Genomic DNA, 17,537 nt, shown 5'->3' with positions numbered 1-17,537 from the left:
GGCCCAGGGCATGACTCAGTGTCTACCACGAGCACAGCACCAGGCAAAGCCATCCATTCAGAACGCCCGACAGTACAGCACCTGCTGACACCCCACCACCCTCAGGGCCCAGCGCAGCCTCGCGACCCAGCCCAGCTTCCCACCTGGGGCAGACAAAGGTCACTGGCACATCATAAGTGTTTATTGAAATAAATTGAGTACCATCCCCCCCTTCACATGCAGGTGGGCACCCACATAGCTCCTGATAGCTTCAAAGGCCTGGGTGCCTTCCACCCTCCCCACCAGCCCCTCCAACAGGCGCAGATGGTGCCGGTGCCCCCGTACCTCAGTTTCCTCTGAAGCCCCTCTCCCAGCACAGACAGCAGAGAGGAGCAAAGGGCTGAGTCCCACGGACAGGACCCTGGCCATAGCAGGGGTGGCCTTGAAGCCTGAGCCCCTGAGCAGGAATGAGGGGTGTTGGCATGCATTGGGTCCTGTCCCCACTCCAGGCAGGGGGAGGTGGAGGGGGACTTCTAATCAGAGCCCCCCTCCCCCAGCCCCACTGATAACTGGCCAATCCTCCAGAAGCTGGGCCAGCTGCCGGCCAGTGCTGCTGAGGACAGGGGACCGTCTGAAAGCCCCCTCCTTCCAAGGACAGATAGAGGTCATCCCTGGGCCCCCGGGATAGATCCCGCCCCTACCCAGGGGGCTGGCCCCACCCTTCCTTGTGGCCCAGCGACCCAGAGCCTGCACTGCCTGCGGGTTTCTGGAACCCACTGAGGCCCAGACAGGAACCAGAGCAGATGGGGGAGAGTCGATGAACCCTTCCAAGAGATTGCGGGGGGACTCCTAGATGGTGCCTCTCTACCCAGCTAGCGTGACGGTTCACCTGTTCAGTACCACCTAGGCACTGGTTGGGGGTATCCTATCCCCCCCCCCCCAGCTCCCAAGTTTGCTCTGTCCCCAGAGAGGTCTCAGGTGTCCTCTGAGGGAGCAACAGACGTGTGCCCTGTTGTTAGAGAGCAGGTCAAAGACCAGGCCTTGAATGGGCCCCAGAGGGACAGATCTGTATGGCTGTCATCTCACCACTGGGACCCACAGGACAGGGAAGGGGAAGGGGAGGTTTTCATCCTCCCTTCCTGCCCCTAAGGTCCCTGCAAAGATCGCGTGGGATGACCATGTCGCTTTCTCCGCGCTCCCGTTCAGGAGTGTAGACCGGGAGTCTACCCTGAGTGCAACTTGCTGCAGCACCTCCCGGCCTCCCTGGGGAGCACGGAGCTCTCCCAGCACACCGCCACCTCGGAGAGCTGGAGAGGGACAGCTCTATCCACCCACTCCTGCTGAGGTGCTTCCTACCTCCCTCAGCCCTGGGACCCTGGCCCCATCTCAGGGCCTCTAGAAGGCAGGCAGGCAGGCCAGGCAGGTGTCCCAGCTCACTGCCGGCCAGCACCGCCGTGGCCTGAGGGCAGAGGGTCAGACTTGACCCAGGTGCCTCAGGGCTCCCAGACCCGTTCAGCCCTGGCCTCTCTGCCCTCTGCCCATAACCTGCCAGCTCCCCTAGGGACTCCGTGCCAAACGTCCTTAAAATTGGATTTATCACCGGGCCCTCTCCTGGGGTCTCCCTTTCTGGGGGATCTGGGTCCAGACCGAGTGACAGGGTGGGAGAGGGCACGTACCCCCCTGAGAGTGTGGGGCCAGGCCAGCCCAAGCTTGGCGTCCAGGCCCCGCCTTCTCGCTGAGGCCTGTGCCCCCCGAGCCCGGCGGCCGCCAGCGCCTGGGTGCCGGTGCCTGCCCCTCGCCCTCCCCTAGCTTTTCTTGGCCTCCTGCTCCCTGCGCCGGAGTTTCTCGCGCTGCCGTGCGGCCTTCTCCTGGGCCTTGCGCTCCTTCTCAGCGGCCGCTGCCAGCTCCTTCACCTTCCGCTTCACTAGCGCCCGGTCATGCGAGTTGCTGAGCCCCAGGCTCTGGGGGAGGAATTCAAGGGTGAGGGAACGAGCCCCAGAACCGCCCGGAGCCCTGGCCAACCCGAGCCCCAAGTTCTCTGTGCCCCGGGCGTAAGCTCTCTTCCACCCCCCAGACTTGCCTGTGGACCAGACCCCGCCGGGCAAGAATTCGGAAGGGGAGCCTTCGGAAAAGATGCCAATGGAGGATCTTTCCAGACCCTTAGCCCCTGCCCCCACCCCTGGCAATCCTCAGCCCCCGTTCCGCCACTCTGGATTTCAGCCGTGGCACGACCCCAGCACCCCCGGGGCCCACAGAGAGCAGGTGATGTGCCCAAGGGCACACAGCTAGTAAGTAGCCGAGGCCCCCCCCCCCCACTCAGACTCCCTGGGGACTCTCCTCACCACCCCTTCCCCAAGCAGTGTAACAGAGGGTGGGGAACAGGCCAGAAACCTCCCAGCACAAAGATCCGAGGTGCGCCCCCCGACCTCCCCTGACTACCAGCACCCTCCAAGACTGAGAATCAGTCAAGGTGATCAGGGAGAGGCCTGGTTTCTTAGGACACCGGGAGACTCGGAATCGAGAGTCAGGTGATACGATAGTCGTGGAGGTCAAGGTCAACCTGGGGACTGGGGCTGGAGCTTGAAGGTCAAACCGAAGACCTGCGCTTGAGTTTCGAGGCAGACTGGGGACCCATGCTAGAGTCCAGAGATCAGGCCATGGACCTTGCCCAGAGGTCAGAGGTCAGGGAATGGCCTCGAAGGAAGTGAAAGGAAAGGTCAGGGTGAGGGGGTCCCGATCCCGGAAGGTTGCCTCGGGCTCCAGCTGGATCACGGCTCTTCTCCTCTGACCCACCTTCAGTTTGCTTCCATCCAGCTGCAGGAGCTGGGGCCCATCCACCTGCCGCGCGGCGAACTCAGCGGCATACTGCTCCAGGTTGAGGCTGTGCAGCCACTGGCCCACCTGCTGACTGGTCCAGTGGTGGACAGTGGGGAGAGGTTCGTCCAGGAACTGGGGTGGAGACCAAGGACAGTGAGGAGGGGTGACCCGGCCTGTGGCCCGAACACCCGACGCTCCGAGGTCAGGGCTTACTCACCTCATCCGAAGATTGGGACAGCGTGTGGTAGGGGTAGGAACACTTGGTCTCCTGCCGGGGACCACTGGGGATCTTGGGGCTGCTGCTGGGGGGTGTGGAGTCATCACTCAGGGTGGATTCCTAGACGGGGGGGTGCGTGCTGAAGACAGCTCACCCGCAAGCCCAAGGGAGCCCCCCCCGCCCCACGCTCCCAACCCCCTGCCCCCTGTCTGCATGGAGCTGAATCTGGGGACGGGGCACCAGTGCCTCCTAGGCATGAACCAGGAGCCGGGCGGGCACATATGACACGGTGACTCACGGGAGGCATCAGGACGTAAGGCTTCTGGGAGCACGTGGGGCTAGAACTGAGGCAGAATAGTTAGCAGGAATGGAGGAGGTGTCACTTCTTACAGGCAGCCAACCAGGATTCCCCCAGGCTAGGTCAGGGGTCCCCCTTCGTGCCTCCCCACCACAGCCTCCGGCACCCCGGCTGCTAAGTGCCTGAGTAGAGACCACAAGCTCTCTGAGGCCCTGGGCTGTCTGTTCACTATGTCATCCCAGGGCTCAGCACAAGGGAAGGAAGAGATGCAAGGAGTCCGTGGAGGGAAAGAGGCAACAGAGAAGCGCCAGGTCCGAAGGAACTCTTTCTCCCCCGAATTCCCAGTGTTCTGATCTCCTCTGCCCCGGGAGCACATAAGGCACAGCCACGGAACAGGCTTGGAGCCTGGCAAGCAACCCACGCGGTAAGTCCTTCTCTCTTCGTCTTATTCTTTCATCTATTCGACTGGGGCAGCGTGCCCGCGCTTTGGGACAGCAAAGCAGAAGCATGCACTTGAAGCCTTGCAAACCGTGGAGGGCGGCACGAGCATGAGCATAAGCAGAGACTGTTGCTTCTGTCCCCCGGTGTCACTCCTCCCAGAGGGCGGCGAGCTTCCTAAGCACTGGCTAGTCTGGGCCCCACTCATCTCTGTCGCCTCCAGGCCTCACCCCACCACCCGGGGAGCCCGGCTCCTAAGACAGGACGTGGGGCTAGAGCCGAGCCAGGGAGGAGACTTAGCCCGAGGGGAGGAGGCCTCAGGCTGGGGGCGGTGGTGGGGGGGGGGAATACACCAGGGGAAGCCCAGTGTTCACTGACGCGTGGAATTCAGTAAATGAAACGACGAAGGAACGACTCAGAGCGTGAGTGAGCGAACAAGTGAATGAATGAACTCAGAGAATGAGAACGGACGAACTAATGAGTCACCGGATGGCTCCGTGGGTAGACAAATGGACTCGAGGAAGGCCTGGATCCCAGCCCGAGCCAGGGTGAAGCGTGCCCTCGTGTCACCTGAGTCTGGGGCCGGCACGAGGGCAGGAAGGCCACGGGCTCACCTGAGAAGCCGACTTCTTCGGGCTGAAGCCCTCGTGTTTAGGGGAGCAGGCGGGGGAGGTGGTGTTGCCAGAGGACGCCGAGCCCTTGCTGCTGTCTGTGAACCAGGAAAAGGGCAGGAACGGGGAGCCCCCTGACCTGCCGGACCCCTCCACTGACTCCCTGCGGAGAGAGCACCCTGCATGGGTGGGGGCACCGAGCCGAGGGCCGGGCCCACAGGGAACCACGGGCGGAAACCGTGGCCAAGGGGCTGTGGGCACCACTCACCTGCTGCCCATGGACAAGCGGTTGCTGCTCTTGTCCTTCCGGCTCTTGCTAGTGGATGCTCTGCGTAAGGTGACCCTGTGGGGAGGGCAGGCGGGGAGTGGGGCAGGGCGGCCCGCCGTGCTACCCTGTACCCCACAGCCCCAAGCCTTTGCTGCTGGCCCGTTCTCCACTCACCCCAGGTCCAAGAACTTGCGGCGAGTCTTCTTATCCAGGCCGATGGTGGGGCTGGCAGGCTCAGGGGGGCTGGCGTCCCGGCTGTCATCTTTTGGAGAGGAGAGGGAAGGACATTGCCTGTGGGGTGGCTTACCCGCCTCCTTGAGCTGCCAGGGTGAGGTGATGGAAACCCTTCTGACTTAGGATCAGGTAACTTGGCTCCGGTGCCCTTCGCTAGCTGTGCGACTGAGGACAAATCGCCCTACCTCGCTGAGCTGCCTTTATCTCAGACAGGGGGATGATCACACCTGATCTACAATAACACCTGTTTCACGGGACCCGTGATGACACCCGCCTGTTTCAAGGAATGTGTGCAAAAAGCCTTATGCAACCCACGAACGCGTAGGGGCCGCTGCTAGTCAGGGTTCAGTTTATCCTGACCAACTTCTAACCAGCCTTCCGATCTTGGCTCCCATGTCACGCCCTCAGAGAAGCCTTACAGGATGCTCCCCGCTGGGTCCTTTCGCCCTGCTCCGTGTCGCCCCCGCCACCGCGCACGTTTCTCCCATAGTGCCGATTACACTTGTAACCCGCACGTTTAGTTGAGAGATGATTTGATCGCTTCCCCCTTAACCTATAGGGAATTATTAGATGGCCTCTCCCCCAAACTGCAAGCCTCGCGAGGGAAAAGGCTGCATCTGTTTCCCCACCTGTGTGTCCCCAGTGCGCAACAGAGTCTGGTACACAGGAAGCGAATGCGTGAGCCGTGATGTGTCCTCCCCCCCATCCCCTCCCCCCCCCCCCCCCCCCCCCCCCCGTCGCCAAGGTGCTCGGCCCTGCTTGGTCCGCCCGCTGCAGTCCCGGAGCCCGCCAGCAGGGGGCGCCGCCACAGGCCACCGCTCACCTTCGCTGTGCGGCTCCGCGCGCGGGTGGCGGCGCACGAAGCTGGGCGAGCTGTCCGAGGAGGGCGCGGAGCGCGGCGGCGAGCAGGAGGCGGCGGCCAGGCCCTCGTGCGAGGTGGCGTTGTGCAGGGGCCGGTAGCGTGTGAGCGGCGAGGGCGGCGGCTCGTCTTCGTCCAGGCTGCGCCGCAACCCCGGAGGCTCCAGGCAGAAAGAGCCCCCCGCCGGGGACCCCGGGCCCGAGTGCAGAGGCGAGCGCAGCCGGTGCAGGGGGCTCCCGCAGCCGTCCGTCACCTGGGGGAGGGGGCAGCCGCTCACTGCCAACCCTCCCCGCCTCTTCCCCGAGGGGCTGGGAATTGGTTTCACCCCGCAAACTGTGAGGGGGCCCCCTGAAGGGGCTGGCTGGGCCGTGAGATGTGGGAGATGGGCGGGGGGCGGGGGCGGGGGGGGGGGGCTTCGGTCATGCAGGCTGGGGTTGGATCCCGCCCTCCTTACTTCCTAACTGCGTGCATTTGTTACTGAAACTCTCAGAGCCTCAGGTCCCTCACACGCATGATGGGAATGATCACACCTTGCGTAAAATTTGACGTGAGCCAGATGTGAATGTTGGTGCTACTACGTCAGAAATCTGGGAGTGGGGTTTCCCTGGAAAGGGGCGGGGCGGGCCAGAGGGGGGTGGGTAGGGTACGTGTGATTGGGTGGGCTGCCCCGACCTTGCCTCCGGGCCCATCGGAGCCTTCGCCGTCCTCTGCAGAGCTGGCACTGTCCCGAAGCCTGGAGCGGGAAGGTCGGTGTCTCCGGCCCTTGGCCAGTAGCTGGGCTCGGGCCTTATGTAAACTGCTGTCCAGTCTGACGGTCTCTGGCACGGCCAAGTCCAGGTCTGTGAACCAGGTGGGGGGGGGGGGGATACAGACCAGACACGTGAGGACAGCAAGCCCAGAGGCCCACCCACCTCAGGCAGCCACCTGCACTCACACCCCAGACATTCAACCAATGTTTGTGAGTGCCGGGCCCCGGGAGTACGAATGAGGCGGAGAACAGGGTCCCGTACGGTCGCCGGGCAAGCCAGACGCGTCAGCACCTGAATGCGGCCGTGTGGGGCAAACGCTCACGGACACCGAGGAGGACAGGAGGCTCCTGTCTGGATGGGTCAGGGGAGGAAGCACCAAAGCTGGTCTAAGGTCTGGGTGGGAGTTTACAAGAGAGGAGGTTTGGCAACCTGCTCTCCGCACGGCGGGAGCACCTCCGGGGCACTTGCAGGGTCGCTCTGTGGAGAGGAGGGCTGGGGATGAGGCCGGACAGATCAGGGTAATAACAGCTCCCCTTGAAGAAGCCCCAACGACGTGCCAGAAGGTTCACACCTCGCCCCGTCCGCTCAAAACACCCCAGTGAGCGAGGGACAACTATTACGCGCGTCCTACAGCCTTGCAAACTGAGGCTCGGGGAGGTCAAGTTCTTGAGGGCAGCCACCAGCTGGCAGTGGTCCGGGATCCGAGCCTGACTCGTCTGGCTCCAGAGACGGGCTCGCCGGGCCACGCCTGGGGTTGGCGCTCAGACACAGCACTGCCGAGAAGGCTCGCAGCTGAGCCGGAACATAACAGCGGCGTCAGGGGGGAAACCCAGGCCCCGGGAGGCCTGTCTCCGCCATCCTGGGGGCGGCGGTGCCGGGCTGGGTCCCGGATGAAGACGTGGAGGAAGACGAGGCAAACCCAGCGTATCATGCAAAATCCCAACTGCTCCTCGTCTTCCTTCTCATCTGTTCCACCTGGGAACGAAGCCCCCACTCCGCAGCATCTCCAGGCTCGGCACTGGGGTCTCCGGGCAGAAGATGTCCTTCTCAGACCTTTTCTTCCCCCCCCGTCCCTCCCCCACGATCTCAGGGTCCCCCATCCCATCACTCATGCCTGCCCTGCCTTCCCTGCTCCTCTTTGTCCTGTCTGCAGACACCCCCTAAGCCACCCCAGTTGCTGGCCTGACTTAACTACCACCTCCTGGTTCACCCCCGAAGCCCGGGGCGCCTCGGCGCCGGCCAGGGGACTTGCCACGTCCAAGGCACCCAGGCTCCTCAAGGAATCCACCCAAATGAACCCACCGCCTTGCCTCACACCGGCTTCCCCTTTGCTCCTCGGCTCAGCAGAAGGCCCCGTCATCCACCCAGCCCCCCAACTCAGCCCCAAGCTACCCTTTGCCCTCGGCTGTTAGCTCCACTTTCGACATACCTCTAGACGCACTGAAATATTTATGGTGAAACGATGCAATGTTTTGGATTAGGTTCAAAATAATCCAGGGGAATAGGAGTGGAGCGTGGCATACACACGGAGAAGAAGGGGAGGGACAGCAGAGGAAGAAGGGGGAAGAGGTGAGGCAGGGAGAGGATGGGAAGGCAGGGAGGAGACGGGGACACACAGCCTCCCTGGTCTAGGTCACTATCACCTCCTGCCTCAATTATCGCAAAAGCCTCCAAGCTGATCTTCCCTTGTCCTCCCTTTCCCATTTACGGTCTATTTTCAACACAGCGGTGGCCAGAGTGATCCTGATAGAACATGTCAGCCCTTGTCACTGCTCTGCTCAGAACCCTCTGGGGACTTCCACCTCGCACAGAGTAAGCGCCAAGTCATCCCAGTGGCTCACTTCGTGCTCCCCTTACCTCTCTGAGCTTCTCCTTCTCCCCCTCGTGCTCCCTCCACTCCTGGCCGTCCCAGCCTCCTGGCTCTTCCTCACACAAGCCTCGCCTGCACCTCAGGGCCTTTGCACTTCCTCTTTCCCTTTCCTGCAAGGCTCTCGCCACGGGTTTCTGCGTGGTTCTCTCCTTCACCTCCTTCAGGTCTTTGCTTTAAATGCTTTCTGTCACCGAGGACTTGACTGACCACTCAACTTATAATCCCCCCCCCCGCCCCAGAACCCCAATCTCTGTTTTTCCCTATATCATGTATCATTCTCTGGCATGCTGTGTATTTTGCTTAGTTTATGGTCTCTCCAGTCATTAGAATGCCAGCTCCGTGAGGGCTGACGTTCCTCTGTTTTGTTCACTGCTCTAACTCAGGATGGATGCTGGCACATAGTAGGGTCTTGGTAAATATCATTCTAATGGAAAAGCCGTGGTTCTATCCATCTGCCTTCCTCACACCTCTGCAACCCGGCCTCTTCTCTCCCTTGGGACTGAACCGCCTGAGCTCAGGCCTTCACCAGCCACTTCCCCGAAGACCCAGCCAGCTGAGCACGGCCTCAGCGTCCTTCCATCCTGAACTCCCTGCCAACGGGCCGCCTCCCTCCCCGCTTGTCACGAGCCAGAAGAAACTTTCTAAAGCGCATTTCTGACTGTGTCCCATAAATTGCTTGCTTTTGAAACCCAGGGCGGGGCGGGGGAGGGGGGAGGGTTCCAAAGCCAACAACATAAAGCCCGTGCCCCTCAGCCCACCAGGGAAGGCCGGAGGGGTCCCCAGCTCCCCCTTTCTGTGTTTCCCACATTTCCTCTGCACAGCAGGCTCTTATAGGGACCATGGTTAAGAGCCGGCTGGCCGGGGCTGAAATCAGTTGTGCCATTTGCTGGGTGACTCTGGACAAGTCACTTACATTTGGATACTGGCTTCCGCGTCAGCAAGACGGGGTCATGGCAGGAGTATGTTCCTCGCAGGGTTGTGTGAGCGTTAAATCAGATCACTATATAAAGCTGTCCCAGAATGCCCGTGGCTAAGGGCTCAGAGAGCACAAGCTGCCGGTGGCATTGGCGGGAGCGGTACTAACCTGCCGGCCGCACCTGGGTCCCTGTCTCCACCTGCCTCTGCCTGGGCCGCTCCTGCAGCCCTCCTCCGCCCCACCCCTCCTTTGTCCGGCTGCCAACTCAAATCCATCATCCCGCCGGCCCAGCAGGACCGCTGCCCCTCTGCAGGCCTGGCCCTACGGTCTGGTCGGAAGTGACTGTCCCGCGCCAGTCCGCACGCGGCAGAGGGTCGAGCCCTGCGCCGTCCGCCGTGTCCCGTGAGAGCTGGCGCGGGGCCCGGCAGAGAGGAGGTGGTCAGTCGGTGTGTGCTGTATTGAAGCTAAGTCACCCTTTGGGGACCAGCGCAGAGCCGGGCAGAGACGGGCTCAAGACACGCGAAGGTGGTGACGTGCACGCTCCGCACTTAAGTCCTCTGCGGAGCGCTCTGCACCGTGACACGTTTCTTGTCTCCTCGTGTGGCTGCTTCCGTGTGGGTCCCCCGCTTGCCCCCGCGCTAGAACGCAAGCTCCTCGAGGGCAGTGACCTTGTCTGGCGTGTTCGGTGCTGTCTCCCTGGGGCCTGGAACAGAGCCTGGCACATGATAGGGGCCCGGTGGTATTTGCGGAAGGGACGAAGGCAGGGGCTGGGGGCTATAGGTTCGGTAGCCGGGCTGAGGTCTGGGAGACAGTGAAGAGCTAAGGTGGTAGAGAGAACAGGGAAGAACTTTCCAAGGAGAAGGGATGGTGTGGGCCAGTGGAGGCCGCAAGGAGAGGGGACCGGCCCGGACACCGGGGAGGGTGGACCCACGGGGACGGTCACAGTTGTCCAGACGCAGTGGCGGAGGCTTGGCGAGGGGAGAGGTCCTGCCAGAGAACTGCTATTTGGGACCCCAGCCTTGACGCTGTGCCTCTAGTTCCTTAGCTGCCCCTGCGTCGCTTCTGGGGTTTTCCAGAGGGAGCCCTCTGCCCCCTGATCCCTGACACAGACTCTCCAAGCGTTATCTACAAGCAGCAAGGACTGAACCACAGAATAAGAATGACTACCACTCACGGGGCTCTCGCTGTGCCAGGCACCGGTTCTAAGTGCTTTCCGATCACTAGCTCATTTAAACTCCCCACAACCCTAGGAGGAAGAGACTCCGGGAATCCCCAGGGCAGCCTTAATTTGCCTGAAGGCCCACGGCTGCCGAAGAGAGGGGCCAAGGTTACAGGCAGTCTGGCTCCGGAGGCTCAGTGTGTAAGTACTCAGCCCGCTCTACCTCCCCTGAGGCGGAGATGGGTGCACCTTGTGAGCCCAACCTCTCATTTTCTAGGTGGGGAAACTGAGGCTCAGACAGGCAAGGTTTGGCCAAAGGTGCAGGGGGAGTTCAGGACAGCATCCAGGCCTCCTGGCTCCCAGACTAGTGTTCTCGCCGTTATGGGACGCCTGGACAGCTGGTGCCCGGCCGCCCCGGCCCAGGGAGAAGGGCCCTTTGCTCCTGACTCTGGGCCACATCAGGACTGCAGGCAGCTTACCTCGGAGGGTCGGAGGGTCGAGGGAGCAAAGGAACTTCTAGGGGGGCTTAAGTGTTTTTTTTTTTTAATTTTTTTTCCCAACATTTATTTATTTTTGGGACAGAGAGAGACAGAGCATGAACGGGGGAGGGGCAGAGAGAGAGGGAGACACAGAATCGGAAACAGGCTCCAGGCTCTGAGCCATCAGCCCAGAGCCCGACGCGGGGCTGGAACTCACGGACCGCGAGATCGTGACCTGGCTGAAGTCGGACGCTTAACCGACTGCGCCACCCAGGCGCCCCAAGTGTTTTTGAGACAAGGTGGGGCCTGTCTCTCCTCTGGTCCCTGTTCTACCTGGCTCCCTGGCTTCCCTCCACCTCTGTGTCTGTCTCTCTGTCTCTCTCTTTCTCTCCCCAGCAGGGAGTTAGCCCAGCCCTGGGCACTGGGGAGTCATGAATATTTAACTGCCTTTCGAATCAGGAAGCAGGCAAGGCGGCCAGCTACCTCAGCAGGTCTGGGAGCAGGAAAACAGGCAGAGTTGGGGTTAGGGGGTGTTGGGAGGCCCAGAAGCCGAGGTAAGGGGGTGCTCACTTCTGTCAGGCCATGCCTGGGTGCAGATGGTGAGACCCAAGAGTCTGAGGCCCAGAGGCAGCTGGAGGCTGGAGGAGTCCAGGAGGCAAACCCTTCATTCCACGGGCCCCAGGGAGGCCAGGAAAGCAGTTTCCCAGGAACCAAGAGGCAGGAGTTCCTGGCATTGCCAGGGCATGTGGCCACACAGGGGAGAACCGGGTGAGCAGGAGAGGGCGGGGAGAGGAGGGGAGGGCAGGTAGAGATGAGAAGGCAGGGGAGGAGAACCTGGGAGCCCCTTGAGGCTTGCGCACACAAATGTGAGTGTCCTGGGCTCCACACCTGCCATGGGCTTCGGGCAACCGCTTCTGTCTCCACCTCTCCCTCCATGTTCCTTCACCTTCCCTGCTCCCCGACTCCTCCACCAAATCCAGCTAGGAAACAGCCTCTCCACCCCAGTGCATGCTGGGAACTCGGTCCTGTCAGGGGGGGTCTCTCCCCATATCACACAATAGAAAGACTGCAGGGGGTAAATGATGGAAGGAGCAGGGGCGCGCATGCACCCCAGTGGGTAAAGAGGGGGCCAGCCTGGGGGTACAGAGGCTCTGTGCCCTATGCATTTGATTTCCACGCACATCCTGCAGGCTAAGGTCCCTCACTATGCGATGTGGAGGTAACGTGTATCACCTGTGCTGGGGACACGGGGACACGGCACGGTGACTGAGAGCAGGGAGTCAGGCGGTCTGGAGTTCTAGTCTCAGCTCTGCCACTAACCTGCCATGTGATCTTTAAAGCAAGTCACTGCAGCACTCTGTGCTCTCGGCACCTTGTCTGGACAAAGGGCACACCTCTTAGCATGACTGTGGGGAGTAAATGATATAGCGCATGGGAGACTGGGGTGTTAGCCTAGTACCTGGCATGAGACAGTACTTGATAAATGAAGACCCTTATTGTTGTTGTAATTGGCATAGATAGTAATGACAAAGACCCAGGTTGAAAGGCCACAAAGCGCGCGCGCGCGCGCGCGCGCGCGCATACACACACACACACACACACACACACACACACACACACACTGACACACACTGAAGTCCCAGAGGGAATCCCCCCAATGCCGATGGCCTTGGATAGAGTTAGAGCAAACAGAACTTACCAAAAACCTCGTCCGCAGGTTCTCGTAGCTTTGAAGAAGCCATGACTCAAGGAAGCTGGGGAGGATCGGGTGGGAGAGAGAGAGAGAGAAAAAAACACGACTATGGATAAGAGGTTCAGGTTGGTGGAGACCAGGGAGCTGCCGCTGGCTACCTGCTCCTGGTCTTATGGCCCCTCACCTTCCCTTAGAACTCTTCCTCCAGCTCCTTGGAAAAGAAGTCGCCTGAACCATACTCTGGACTGTGAGAGCTAGGGCAGGAGGCAGAAATAGAAGAGTGGCTAGGGGCAGGAGCAAATCCGGGGTGTAGACACAGGCTGAGTCCTATGGTTTGTGGCCAAGCTGATTTGCTGTGTGCCTTCACACGGCTCACTGAACTGCCCCCCTTCACTGTGCTGGGCCTTTCTATCATCACCATTCCCTAAAAACTTTTGATCGTCATAAATTGTCCAACATCAAATCTGGGAGAAATCTTGGGGATTATTAAATCTAATCCTCTCGTTTTACAAATAAAGAAACAGAGGGGAGAGTGACGGTTAAGATCACTGTTAATTTAAGGTCATGTGGCAAGCCAATGGCAAAATCAGGAGCAGAACCCAGGTTCTTCCATCCATCCATCCACCTGCCCACCTACATAGCCATCTATCTACTTGCCCATCCATCCAACCGTTCACTCACCTATCCACTATCCAACCATTCACTCACCCATCCATCCATCCATCCATCCATTCATTTGTCCATCCACCATCCATCCATTCCCTCACCCATCCACCATCCATTCATTCACCCATCCACCAAGCATCCATTCATTCGCCCATCCACCATCCATCCATTCATTCGCCCATCCACCATCCATCCATTCACTCACCCATCCACCATCCATCCACTCACTCACCCATCCACCATCCATCCACTCATTCATTCACCCATCCACCATCCATCCATCCATTCATTCGCCCATCCACCATCCAACCATTCATTCGCCCATCCACCATCCATCCATCCATTCATCCACCCATTCACCATCCATCCATTCACTCACCCATCCACCATCCATCCACTCATTCATTCACCCATCCACCATCCATCCATCCATTCATCCACCCATGCACCATCCATCCATTCATTCACCCATCCACCATCCATCCATTCACTCACCCATCCACCATCCATCCACTCATTCATTCACCCATCCACCATCCATCCATCCATTCATTCACCCATCCACCATCCATCCATCCATTCATCCATCCATCCATCCCTGCATCCATTTTTTCATACTATCTCTGCATCCCTCAGTTCGTCTCTGCATCCATTAGTTCATACTATCCACCCATCCGTCTTCCCATCTATCACCCAGTCCTACTTCACCCCCCGTCCCCCACCCCTGGTGTGCTCACCACCTGCCTTCCTGAACATGAGCTGTTCAGGAAGCTGGCACCATCAGCAGGGCCACTGTTCTTGACAAACTCACAGTTCTCACAGTTCCAGACAGACTCACAGATGCAGAAGGGTATGGGGAGTACTCACAGCAGAACAGTGGACAGCCAAATCTCTGTGATACATCAAGTATGTTCCGGGAGGAAGCGTGATGGGTAGGGGTTTGGTTTTGTTTTGCTTTGTGGGGGGTGGGGGAAGCAAGAAGGGAGGCAGGTGGGGAAGCAGGATGTGCAATGCATCTGAAACTATGTGGGCAGGCTCCTGAGCAGACTTAGGATAGCAGCAGCCCTAAACCAAGGCCTGGGTGTTAGAGGGGAAGGGGAATACCAGACAGGGTGAGAGAGAGAGGACGCTCAGGGGCAGGGGCACACTGCAGGGCTGGAAAACGCTCTCCAGTTACGGCTAACACTCAGGTCCCGTGAGCAGTGCAGGGCACTGGGCTAGAAATGCATTTGACAGCTATGGGGAAGCTTGGCCTCATGCTTGCTGGAGTCTTTTCCAACTTGCCTCTTCTGTTACTACATAGACACCATCTCGCTGGGAGCTGTCCAGGCTTGAGATTCTTAGTATCCCCACTGTACACACGGGAAAACTCAGATGCAGGGGATAAGAGGCAGAATTCAACCTCAACCTGTCTCCTGCTCCTCAGCCCCATCCTGGGTGACGATTGGCAGTTTGGGAGGGTGCGACTGAGGAAAGGCCCCTGCTGGGAGAAGGGAGAGACGTCGTGGAAGGGGAGCTGGTCCACACTGTCTAGGATGGGAGAAACTTCTAAACCACCTCCACCCCTAGCTCCCCTGCTTGGGGCTGAAAGCAGGAAGTGAGGTATGAGAAGGGGTCCTCCAAGAACTCTCGTGCCATTCTTGACCTCTGGGTGCCAATAGCAAAGAAATTCTAGAACCTCTCTTCCTGCCTGAAGGGCCGCCTTGGAAGCAAGGCTGCCCCTAAGAATGAGCACAATTCCCTCATTCAATCACAAAGCCTCATCTGCCCAAGACCTGGCCGACCCCTCCTTCAGAAAGCTGTCTTAGACAGCCCTCCTTCCTCCCATTTGTCCACATAATTTCTAAATCCGCCCTTCCCCAACCACTGGGAAATGGGGGATTTTTCATACTTCACTGATTCCCTAAATAGGTCATGGCTCCCCTGCATCAGATGGGAGCTCCCTGAGGAGAGGGGAGGGTATTCCCCATCCGATTAGGGACTCTCTGAAGAGAAGAATGGCCTCTCCCATCAGAATGGAGGCTCTCTGAGGTCAGCAGCGGTGCCTCCTCTCTTAGACGAGCTGAGAATGGAGATGCCCCATGTTCTGCACTCCAAGTCCCAGTCCTGGGTGGAGACCCTCTTGTGGATGGAGCCCTCTTTCAGGCACCCTCTGGGGTAGGCCGGGCCTTCCAGTTCACCCTGTGCCTCGTCCATCCTGATTCAGCACAAACGGCTTTCCTTCCCTCCCCTCAACAACTAACTCCCTGGGGTGTGTATGGGGCGACCCGTGGGGAACTCTGGGAAGCAGGCCATCCAAGAGGTCACCAGACCCCTCTCACCAGAACTGAGCTTTGGAAAACCACCACCCCCCTTCACACTCCTACACACACACACACACACACACACACACACACACACACACACACTCATGCGCAATTTCAACCAGCAACTGCCACAAGGTGGAAATGAAACGGGGCACAGGCTGGGGACTGGTGCTACGAGGCCACTCCTTCCTCCCAAAGCTTCCAGCTCCCAGGGGAGCAGCACCCATGACCTTTGACTCTTCTCTGGGAGTAAGGGAGGCTTTCTGGGAGCCCGGGAAGGAGAAAGAGAAAGGGGCACGAGCCCAGGAGGGAAGCGGGAAGTAGGAACAGGGGCAGACAGGTTGATGGAGAGTCAGTCCACAGAGCTGCAGAGCGGAGGAAGAAAGAGCTGGGAAGAGAGGAGTGGGGCCGGGGAAGCAGTGGTGGAGACGGGCTCCCTGGGCCGGGAGTGAGGCACCAGGAAGGGCTGCAAGGAGAGACCCAAGGGGTGGCTGTCGGGAGAGGGGCGGGCCCCAGCGGGAAAGGGGCCCGGGAAGAGGAGAAAGAGACTAAGACAGAAGTGCGACTGGGAACGGCTGGGAAGGAAAGGCCGGGAGGGGAGGTTGGAGGTGGGGGTGCGGGCAATGGGGAGCCGGAGAAAGCGGCGCCCCCTCCCCTAGGCCCCGGCTGCGGCGGCGGGCGGCGGACGAGTCGGAGCGCGCTCCCAGCACCGCGGAGGCCAGGGCACCTACCGCACTCCCGGTCGGGGCCGGGCGGCTAGTTTCTCTCCGGTCCAGCCGTCCCACTCCGCGCCGAGCAGGAAGGAGTTAAGCCCTCTCCCCCTCCCCCCCCCCATCAGTTTTTTAAAATTAATTTCTCCGGGAGGGAGAGGATTAGGGACACAAATCCCATCTCCGCCCCCTCCCCCCCCGACAGCCCCAGCACCCCAGCTCCGCGCGGCCCCCCAGGGCTGGGGAAGAAAGGCCCTATCCGACCCCACTCGGGGTCCCGCCGCGATCCCCAGTGACCCACGCTCTGCTTCCCGGTCCGCGCCGGGGTCCTCACCTCCAGCATCAGTCATCTTCAGCGTCCGGCGCCGCGGGAGCCCCTCGGGCCCATGGTCCTCCGGGCGCGGGCCAGGCGGGGAGGGGCGGGGGACCGTCACCCCGGCCGCGGGGGGCTGCGGGCGGGCTCGAGCCGCTCCATCCCGGGAGAGGGGCGGGCGCGGAGAGTCCCGGAGCCGGAGGCGATGGGGGGAGCGGGAGACGAGGAGAGGGTTTGCGGGGAGCGGGAGGCGCGGGCGGGGCTGGACCAGAGCCCTGACGGGAGGATGCTCCGTGCGCGCGCGCGTGTATGCGTGTGCGCGTGTGTGCGCGCGTGTGTGTGTGTGTGTGCGTGCGTGTGTGTGTGTGTGTGTGAGTGAGAGAGAGAGAAGGGAGGGACGGAGGGAACCACCTCCCCGCCCCGCCGCCCGCCGGGCCCCGCCGGATGCAGGCCCCCAGCCGGGCAGGCCGACACGCGTCGCGTCGCGTCCGCTGGGGTCCGCGGGGGTCTCCCGGGAAGGGGCGGTGCGGGGGGCGCGTGGCGGGGAGGCGGGCGCCCGGAGACAAAGAGCAGGAGGGAGGGAGGGCGGGAGGGAGCGAGAGGGGGCGGAGGCGGCAGGACGGGAGGGAGGCGGAGGCCCCGCGCGGTGGTCGGGCGAGGGGATTCCGAGTTGCAGCTACTCGTGGGGCCTCGGAAGTCCGGCGGGGAGGGGGAGGGGCGAGTGGGAGAGCGGCCCCGCCTCTAGACTCACGGGGCTTCCGCCTCCTCGGCGAGGTCTGTGAGGTCTCCCGATTCATCCATTCAACCGACGTCCACCGAGCAACTTTGGGCGCCAAGGCCTGAGGGCACCGAGGGGAACGGAACCACCAGGGCCCCGGCCCGTCGGGGCTCGCGGCGTTGTCAGGGGGACAGACGAGCCCGGGTGCCGTGAGCCTCGGTTCATAGAGGACACTTC

The 17,537-nt window shown here is 60.9% G+C and overlaps 1 protein-coding gene across 1 annotated transcript; it reads right to left on the bottom strand.

The window, feature by feature from the left end:
* Nucleotides 1–159: 159 nt before the first annotated feature.
* SAMD14 (sterile alpha motif domain containing 14) lies at nucleotides 160–17,030 on the bottom strand. Its single transcript, XM_023244659.2, has 10 exons — nucleotides 16,604–17,030; nucleotides 12,594–12,648; nucleotides 6,394–6,560; nucleotides 5,686–5,974; nucleotides 4,803–4,890; nucleotides 4,629–4,703; nucleotides 4,364–4,523; nucleotides 3,014–3,133; nucleotides 2,773–2,928; nucleotides 160–1,940 (listed from the first exon to the last, which is right to left on the bottom strand). The coding sequence occupies exons 2-10, from the start codon at nucleotides 12,634–12,636 to the stop codon at nucleotides 1,785–1,787; spliced, it is 1,254 nt and encodes a 417-aa protein (XP_023100427.2). The 5' UTR covers nucleotides 12,637–12,648; nucleotides 16,604–17,030; the 3' UTR covers nucleotides 160–1,784.
* Between the last annotated feature and the right edge of the window lie 507 nt (nucleotides 17,031–17,537).

The sequence above is a fragment of the Felis catus genome, chromosome E1 (genome assembly GCF_018350175.1).
Source record: "Felis catus isolate Fca126 chromosome E1, F.catus_Fca126_mat1.0, whole genome shotgun sequence".
NCBI lineage: Eukaryota > Metazoa > Chordata > Mammalia > Carnivora > Felidae > Felis > Felis catus.
This window is presented reverse-complemented; position numbering and strand designations above follow the sequence as displayed.

Excerpts from the sequence above, each read along its gene's own strand:
- SAMD14 (XM_023244659.2), bottom strand. The coding sequence starts at position 12,636 with ATGGCTTCTTCAAAGCTACGAGAACCTGCGGACGAGGTTTTTG. Across the intron at positions 4,704-4,802 it reads CGCAAGTTCTTGGACCTGGG|GGTCACCTTACGCAGAGCAT; the intron begins GTGAGTGGAGAA and ends CCCTCCCCACAG. Across the intron at positions 1,941-2,772 it reads TGGATGGAAGCAAACTGAAG|AGCCTGGGGCTCAGCAACTC; the intron begins GTGGGTCAGAGG and ends TTCCTCCCCCAG.